The following is a 9,472-nucleotide window of genomic DNA, read 5'->3' on the forward strand; positions in this document are numbered from 1 at the left end:
ATACTCAATACTGTAAATACAGAGTTTTTCCTTATTCATTTTGTGCTGGAGAAAAAACACTGGCAAATGTTCTTGGCTTATTGTGAATGCATGCCGAGTCTTAGATATACAGACTTACATCTTGAAAGTAAATGTATTTATTCAAAATATTCAGAAATACATGAAATGCAATGGGTTATAATTCATTTGTCTATGTCAACATCTGAACACCACACTTTGTCCAACCAAAGGCAGGATTACCGTACTTACCCAAAACCAGGATGACTCTTAATTTAAGATGACCCTCAATAATTAAAAGAATCTTTTGAAATAATTAAATTAAAAAATTAAAATAAATGTTATAATTTTCCATGCACAGAATCTAAATATTGGAGGGTCATCCTAAATTCATCCCCCCCCCCACTGCTGCAGAGGGGAAAGCAGCAGCAAGGGGGCAGGCAGTGGGGAGGCAGACAGCAGGAAAGTCATGTGGTCTCTGCCAACTGCTGACACTGTTATAACAGGTGTCATTTGTGCCAGAGATGTTGTATTTCAATGATTTAGCCCCTTGGACGCTGAGTAGTTCCAAAGCCAAACTAATTTTTACATATAAAGCTACAACTATATCCTGTTACTAACAGGACAAAACACAATTTCTTAGTAACAGTAACCAGGGTATCACTTTCAGACTTATATAATAAAAACATGGTACTGCTAGTCACTAATGAATGTTTTGCTTTGCTTAACAAGCTGCATTTTTAAATCTCTCTTCATAAAAACCTCATTGCTGTTTATAAAATTCAGACTATGATAAACATTAGTTTAATAATGGCTTTTAATTTTCCCTTACATAATTCAAATGTTATCAGGTTATTTCTATTTGGTTTGTTGATCTTGAAAACTTGCTAAATCTTTTGCAGAAGAATTATTAAATAATTTTCCAGAAAAAGTATGTGTTCCAAATTAATCATCACAGAACAAAAATCCTAAATTGGAAGGAAAAAAACAAACAAACATAATCTTATAAATACTGAAGTGAGTCATTTATACATGGCCACACTTGATGGCAGTTTTCAAATCTAGTTGGTTTTAAATCAGCTCCTTTTTCATTCCTAGCATACAATGAATTTGTATTACACTGGTTCAAATCTCTAACTGAAGAAGTTAAGTAAAGTTGATGACTTGAATTTAAATGCGTCTTTTATTCTATCATTTAATGCAGTGATTCCCAATCTCTGGTACAGGTACCACCAGTGGTATGCAGACAACCTGTCAGTGGTACGCGTTAACAGATTTATTATGATTACTTTACATGACAAAAATTTGCTGGTGGTACTTAAGGTTGTATCATTTTAAATTCGTGGTGCGCAATCTGTCAGAATTTGGGAAACGCTGATATGAGTGCCAATAACTGACACCCAGTGGTTGCAGAAGGAAACCGTGTTTACTGTAGATCTAAATAAATAGTTCTTTATTTCTGTCAAAGGCATTATTCACCTTTGACTTTTTTAAAATCTAAAAGTTTTCCACTTCTTACAGAGTGGAAGAAGAGGACTTCTTGCACAGTCCAACTTGTATTGGTGCCCACATTATTAATCTGAAAGGAGGAGACAAGGAGACTTCTACTTTGCACACTTGATGGACAACAACACAGCAAGTTATTTTGTGACCAGCTGAACCAGGAGGAAATATATTCATCACCTCAAATGCAGCCCTTACTCAAAGGTAAAAATGCAGGTCATTCATTTCAGTGCCACAAAACCAGAAGAGCTACTGATCCATTTACTTGTCCAGACAACTGGAAAGTAATGTAGGCAGACTGCTTCAAAATCCAGGACTACAGTGTACCACTGCAGCAGTAAACTCAGCCTCAAATGTCGCAGTTATTGGGCTTGACTCATATCAGACATAGCAAAGAGCACCGAATACATCAGTGCATTATACTTCTAAAATATTATGAAAATAGTAAGTGGGGAAAGTGAAATTACAGCATTTTAAAGATATGAGTTCCACACTGGCTGAGGATTCACCACTTAAAATAAAACTAAGGCACCCTAAGAGTGCATCCAGACGAGTGCACACGGGATTTGCAGCACCACAGACCCGTCAGTGGTGCCACAAACCAAATGCACTGCACGTGCAGATATTCGCTGCACTGCTAATTTAAAAACCCATGCCAAAAAAAAGAGTGGGGTGGCACACATGGTGGCAGCATGTGCCACCCAAAACCAGAGCCTAGCTTACCGGAGCCATTCTTCAGTTTCTAGTCAGGCTCCGTGTGCTCGGATCACCACTGCTGGAGCCCCGGGACCCCTGGACCTAGGTAAGGCTGCTGAGGACAGGGTAGGTGTGCTGATCCCAGCCTCCCCTTCCCGACATGGGGCAACTTGCCATGTGCCACAGCACGCATGCACAGGTGTTCCCCAGGGACACATACTAATAGCACTCCTATGCACCACTATTTGGCCCTGGCGAAACACATGTGAACACTTGTTTGGAGGCTCCCTAAAAATCTAATGTGGACTCATAAAAGCTAAGATACTCAAAACTGAAGTTGAAACTAAAGGTTACATTAAGTACGGAGATAAGAATAATGGATTTATTTACCTGGCCAAATTCTCAAGTAACTACTTTCTTCCCCATTTTGTTCTGAAAACTCCCTCTGTGGTTTCAGTAGGATGTGATATTTTTCCCTTCCTGTTCTAAATTTTCGTGCAACCTGGCTAAGTATTATTAAATCACTGTTCAACTCTTAACATGGATTGAAGATGAATCCCCATATCTTTCTTAATTACTTAATTTCTTAATTACTTAATTTCTTAAATGTTTCCTATTTGCAAAATGCTTAGAGGTTCTCAAACTAAAGCAGCAGTTGGAATTATTATTATTGTAATAACTACACGTCATAGAATGAAGCAAAGACACAAATTCATGCTTTAATCCAGTGGTTGGCAAAGGTTTTGGGCAGCAGGCTGGAGTGATCCATCTTGGGTCCAAGGCAAGCTGGAATTAATACCTGGCTACTGCCAGCACTTCTCCCTGCTGCCCATCGGTGGCTCAGGAGAAGCCCCTTGTTTCCAAAGCCCCATCCAGCTCCATGGGCTGGATCCAACGGCTCTGTGGGCTGGATCCAGCTCCCAGGGTATAGGTTCCCAACTGCTGCTTTAATCAAAATTTTTTAACATTGCAAATTCTCACTTGTTCTTTCCCCATTACTTAGATCAGCTATTTACAATTTAAGTCAACAACCTGACATTTTAAAAGACACCAAGAAGGTTCTAATGATGCCACTTCCTTTCTAAATGCAAAGCACCCGTCCAAACATTGTATCATCTGTAACCATCCGCTAAAGGTAAAGCATCAAATTATTTGACTGCTGAGAAGACTGACTGCTCCCACCAGCACTAGCCTATTCAGTTTGGAAAAACTGAAAGCTATTCAGGCCTATTCAATTTAGAAAAGAGAGGCGGGGGGGGGGGGGGGCGGACACGATAAGGGTTTACAAAATATTGAACAGCAAAAAGAAAGTAGACAGGGATTTATCATTCACTCTCACAATACAAGAACTAGGGGTCATAAAACAGAACTACCAAGTAGTCAGTTTAAAACTAAAAAAGGGAAGTTCTTTTTTCTGCAGCGAGTCATTGAAGTGTGGCGCTCACTGCCACCGACAGTTGCCCATTTACCTAGATGCAAAAAGGGCCGGGACAAACTTTTGGAGGAAGAGGGTGGGTAGCTATTGAAGGTGGGGATGTCCGAATCAGAACTGCCTACACCAGTGGTTCCCAATCTGCGGTACAGGTACTAGACCACCTGTCAGCAGTACATGTTAACAGACGTATTATAATGACTCGATAGGACAAAAAGTTGCTGGTGGTACTGGTAAAGGCCGTATCGTTTTAAACTAGTGGGGTGCCATCTGTCAGGCTTTGGGAGCCGCTGTCCTAGACCTTAAATGTGAAGGCTGCATATGAGAGGGGAACGGGAGCGGGGGACGGGACGGGATGGGACGCCCTGCTCAGACCCAGCTCGCTTTCCGAGTTACGCCGCAAAAGCCCATCGGCGTTTCCCCGCGGTCCCCCCCGCTCCCAGCCCGGGCCACGCAGCGCTGAGCTGCGCGCCAGGGGAAGCCGAGCCGCGCCCCCGCGGGCCGGGGTCACCTACCTGCTGCAGCTCGGCGGCGCTTACGTAGGAGTCCAGCACCACCAGCAGCGGCACGTGGGCGGCGCGGCCGCGGAAGAGCGCGGGGGCTGCGCGGGGAGAGGAGACGCGTTACAGCCGCGGCCCGGCTGGGGGGGACAGGGGACGGGAGGAGAGGGCGGGGGGGCGGTCTCACCGTCGGGCAGCGCCGCCAGCGCCAGCAGGTCGCGCAGCGTCTGCACGAGCGTGTCCAGGCGCTGCCCGTCCCGCACGTGCCGCAGCCTCACGAGCAGCTTGGCGAGGGCCGCCTCGTCCCGCGGCTCGGCCATGGCCCCGCGCCGCCCCGCATCTGTCCCGCCCGGGCGGGGCCGGCGCTGCCCCAGGACGCCTGTAGGCGGCGCTGCCGCGGCTCCTCCCCCGGAGGCGGTGCCACTGACAGCCGTGCTGTCCAATCGGGTGGCGGCGCTGGTACTGCGGGCCCACCCCCGTCCTTATAAGGGAGGGCGCCGCGGCGAGCGGCTGTTATTATGAGCTGGGCAGAGGGGGTCGGCGTCGTGGGGGTGGGGTCTCCTCACCCGCCCGTCTTCCCGTCCGCTTCTCAGAGCACTGAGCGAGGGGGAGCGTGCGGGGCGCTGTGTCGCCCTCCCAGCCCTGGCGTGAGGCGGTGCGGGGCCCCGCAGCCTGTCGAGTAGGGAGGGGGCCTGGGCCTTCGCCATGAGGAGGGGAGGAGCGAGTCGCAGCTGCGGCAGACCCAGGCAGAGGGTTCCAGAAAGAGTTACAAGCCCACGAAAGAGCAGATGAAACTGCGTTGAGCAACCCCACAGCCCCGGCTGCGCGCAGGGATGGGGCTGAATTGCGGGTTCCCGTCCCCAGAGGGGGATTGGGGGTCATCGGTGGGTCTCCAAGGTCAGGGCTGCTGCTGTGAGTGTCCAGCTGACCAGACGAACAGGATATGAAGTGCTGCTAGGAAAGGGAATGAAGCAGAGACACTGTTGTGTCCCTAGAAAGTCCGCACTGAACTTTCCTATGCTGGAAGTAGCGAAGGAAAAGTGCCGAAGGAAAAGAGCAGGGGCACGAAAGATCAGTCAGGCCTGCAGAATGGCCTCCAAATAAGGAGAAGCTGAAAAGGCTGAAAGGTTTCAGCTTGGGAAAACCGCCATCTAGAAAAATCCATGGAATGAAAAAAAGAATTGGTGGAACTAGGTCTTGAATCTAGCAAGCCTTGTGTACGTGTAACACCTTTTCATACAGTCTTAGGGTGGCTTATAACAGAAGGGGGAGAACTACAGGGACGGAATAAAATAATGAGAGTACAACCCCTTCCCTCTTCCCTAAAGTGGGGGGAAGAATTGAAAGTGATCCTCCCCAACCACTTCTGCTCTTTGTCCCTGACCAGTGAAAATATCCTTCTACACAGCTTTATTTCTTAACCCACATCCAATGCTAGGAGTCGCCTAAAACAAAAATACTTTTGTGAAATTCATTGTCCTGGGATGTTCAAGCCAGTAATATTGAGTGGGTTAGGTGGTACTTTATGGAGGACAGGTTTATAGGGGACTATTGTCTATAACATTCAAAGTCAAAACAGCATTAACCTGCTGCTCACCAAAATGGTATGATACTGGATAGAACTCTACAAATTTCCTGTTTCTTTTAGTTTCTCGAAAGCAACCATTATTTGCCACTGTCAAAGTATGGGATACCGAAGTTGATCCTTAGCCTAAGCTAGTACAGCAGTTCTTAAGTGGGGGCTGGGTAAGAAAGCAAACCTGAGATCTATGCAGCCAACCTGACAACCCCCTTTGAAGGTGGAGCAAGCTGGGCTGTGACCTGTTTACCTCCCAGTGTGGCTGTTGGGGACCACGTGGTGATATTCTCCAACTAACATGACTTGGAGGGCCTCATGGGGTTTATCACTGAGGTGGTAAAAAGGGTGAATAGAGCCAAGCTTACTAAGTAAGGGTGTTTGGAAGAGATGGAGAGTGATGTGCTCCTTCATCTTGCTGACATGTCTTTTGGAGAGCTAAGTCTGTGATCTGGTTTCCCAGACTGGGGTTGTAGAGCTTTTGCATAGAAGAAAAATCGCTTCCACTTGATTATATCTAGTTATAGAAACTCAATTTCACAAAACAAATGGTCAATTCAGTAAAGAAAATATTGATAACCTTTTATGGTAGGCCAACTCAAAAAGCAATCAAAGCAAATTTTCTAGCCTTAATGTAGGTATCTGGTTATAAATCAGTGCACTTTCTTTGTGCCTATGTAAACACCTTTAAGAAAATTAAAATTACAATATTTTAATCACATTGATTTAATAAATTTCAAACACACAACCTGACATGTTTTCATAGTAGTTATAACAGCTGCCAATAAACATCAAATCATTCCTAAAGCATGGCTTGCAAGAATAAGAAATGGGAATATTTTTGCCATGATTAGCAAACTATTTTAAGGAAACATGGAGCAAAACTAATAGTAGAAAAGCTAAACATTATATATACTGTCTAACTTTTTTTAACCTCTAACTGCCTTATTTTTGGCACTTTTCGCTGCTCTTGCAAGGTGAAAAGTTAAATTGCCGGCAGCTGTCACTAAATTGCTAGAAGTTAAATTCGTAAGTTGTCATCAAATGAACACTAGTTCCCACAGAACTGTGCTAAATAAAGAGGGAGGAAATGAATAACTTCACCAAGCTTATCTCTGGTTTTTAATGTTTTAGCCATTTTGAACAATAACAACAAAAGCTGGAAATATTTGGCTGTTTTGAAGCTAACTTGATTTTTTTCTTAATGCTTGGCTCTTGGGCAATCAGTTCAGGGAAGTCTCCTTTATTAAAAAGGTTGGTTATTTTGAGTGACAAGCATTCTGAACTGCATTTGGATCTCTGGTTATTGCAAATACTTAGTAGCTAGCCAATCTCAGGGCTGTCAGCTTTTGTTGTAGTGCTGGTACTGTCTCAACCTTAAGTCTCATTCAAAGAAACTTTTGTACTATTTCTTAATTATAGACCATAGACTATGACTACATTTGGCCATGATGAATGATCTTATCTCCCTTCAAAGTTCTAGAAGACAAAACATTGACCTGGGGTAATTTAAGCATGGAACAGCGATTCATTTTTAGAAACTAGTTGAGTGCCTTTTCATTTGGACTAGTGCAAGCACCTGTAATGACAAAGTCAGTTGAATAAAAATAGATCCACTTCAGTCAGAGGCTCCTGACTACCCTCAAGCAACAAACATAGATACCTCAACTTCACTGCTTCACTCTATCACGTAGTTGACCTTCAATTTATTGTCATGTGATGTTTTATGAGATTATGCTAATATTTATTATTTATTGTGTGATGCTCAGTGTCACAGTAATATACTTGTGGGGGGGAGCACCAACAGGATGCTCACCACTTAAGGGCTGTTGCAGGCTCTGAGTGAGCCTACTTTGTGAGCAGCAGGGAAAGCCCCCATCCCCGGAACCATTTTAAGGGGGAACATAGGTGGCAGAGCACCTTTGGTGTCTGAGGAGAGCAGGCAGCAGACAAGTGTAGGCCAGCCCTGGTGAGGCGGCCATTTTAAGATCCTGGCTCTCAGGGCTGAGAGCAGCAGTTTTCTGCCAGCAGCCAAGGGAGCAACAACACCCAGGTATGCTGCTGCTCATGGAGCATCTTGGAGTTAAGGTCAGGAGCTATTGGGGATGGCAGGAGGCTCCTGGTCCTGGGTATTGTCACAACCCAGTTAATCAGTGCCCATGCCACTAGCAAGAGATACCATTCAAGTAGCCAACTAAGGGTTAAAAAAGAAATCCTTGCTCCTGAAACAAAATCCTGGCAGAGAGCTGTATATAATTTATGCCCATGTCACAAACAAGAAACGAAACTGGTCATGGTGAAAGGGTATAGCCCTGCCATAAATCCCTGCAATTGGTCAAGAAACAAGCGTAAGTCCCTCATCATAACCTCATATGTAACAGGAAGAAAACCTAACCCACTACCTTGTAACCTGATAGCAACCTGAGAGCACAAAGAACTGCTGCTTGCCAGAAAATTAAAGATTTCACATAACGGTTCATCATTGGGTATCTCCGTCAGACACCTCTGTCTATAAATAGTTTAGCAACTTCCGCCCAGATGGAGAACCCCGGAGAAACCTCTGAGGAGAGACCTGAGTCCATCACCAGAGTAGATTGATGGTCTGATCAGCTGTCAATACTCCCCGTCATCGTAAATCTTGACGTATCAAAGCCCTGCAGGCACGATAGCACGTTTTCGGCGCCACGTCCATCATTGCTTGGCTGTAACCCGTACGTTTGACTGTAATCGATGCAACTGTAGCAGAACAAAGGCTAAGCCTGCATCGCACGTCACTATCTGGGCGACGTAAGTAAACAATCTCCTATAACCAACACGCATCTGTGCCTGGTTAATTTCACCCCATCCATCACTACCCGCCTGTCAGGTAAAAGTTTTACTGCTTCGGTGGGGGGGGTCAGAAGGCAGCTGCTGGCCGGCTGCTCTGATTCCCGACAGGTATGACTGAAAACTGCACTCCGCTGGGGAGTCCCCCAGGAATGCCAGTCCAGTTACCTTTCTGGTGAAAGGCGAGGAGGGGCGCCTTAAAACCCCAGCCCCCCCTATTTTAGTGGGTTATTAAGATCAGAGGGGAGCAGAGCCAGGCATACCGATGGGAGTGGCACCTGAGCCCGTAGGGGTGGAAGACTGTGGAGAGTAGTGGGGTCAGGCATGCCCAACTGGAGGCATCTGAGCCCAGTAAGAGGAGTAGTGCCAGGCATGCCCATGGGGGTGGTACCTGAGCCTGTGGGGGGTGATGAGGCCCCAGGGAGATGGGGGTGAGTGGTGAGGCCCAGGTAAGCTTTTGGGCGTGTGAGGCCGCAAGTGAGCCTGGCGCCAAGTGAGCTGACTCGGAGGGAGCCATGAGTAGTAGGGGTGAGTAATTGGCTCCAATTGTGGAACCTGTGGGTTGAGTTACCAAGTGATGGGCTAGGGGTAAAGTCAGCACAGTGTTTGTTGAATTGCCTGGCCACTGTTCAGGTGTGGGTCATGAGAGAGGCCCAAAAGGCTGCACGCTGGCTGGCCAAGGAGTGTAGAAACAAGCCTAATGGCCTACGGGAGCCACTTCAGGGAGCAGGGCAGGGTGCATGTGGCTCAGTGAGGAGCAAGGGTGCAAGAGGCCCAGTGAGAGCGGGCAGAGTGGTAGAGGCCTCAGTGAGAGGGAAGTGGTATGTGTAAGGCCCAGAACAGGGCAGTATGAGCTCTAACAGTGTGCCGAGTTGGGCCCAGTCTCAAGCCGGACCATACATAGCACAACTCAGGTGTCATCTGCGAGGCATAGGACACGAT

At 46.4% G+C, this 9,472-nt stretch overlaps 1 protein-coding gene across 3 annotated transcripts in view; it reads right to left on the minus strand.

Moving 5' to 3' along the window:
- LRRK2 (leucine rich repeat kinase 2) overlaps window positions 1-4,499 on the minus strand; it is a 120,897-nt gene extending 116,398 nt beyond the window's left edge. For 2 of the 3 annotated variants that reach the window (XM_019487440.2, XM_014606474.3), the window contains exons 1-2: window positions 4,316-4,499; window positions 4,144-4,229 (exon numbers count right to left, since the gene is read on the minus strand). In XM_019487440.2, coding sequence (XP_019342985.2) covers window positions 4,144-4,229; window positions 4,316-4,448 — 219 coding nt within the window. In that variant the 5' untranslated portion in view covers window positions 4,449-4,499. Of the gene's footprint in view, window positions 1-4,143; window positions 4,230-4,315 lie in introns of those variants that run through there. The other variant, XM_019487441.2, reaches the window with a different exon arrangement.
- Between the last annotated feature and the right edge of the window lie 4,973 nt (window positions 4,500-9,472).

The sequence above is a fragment of the Alligator mississippiensis genome, chromosome 4 (assembly GCF_030867095.1).
Source record: "Alligator mississippiensis isolate rAllMis1 chromosome 4, rAllMis1, whole genome shotgun sequence".
In the NCBI taxonomy this organism is placed as follows: domain Eukaryota; kingdom Metazoa; phylum Chordata; order Crocodylia; family Alligatoridae; genus Alligator; species Alligator mississippiensis.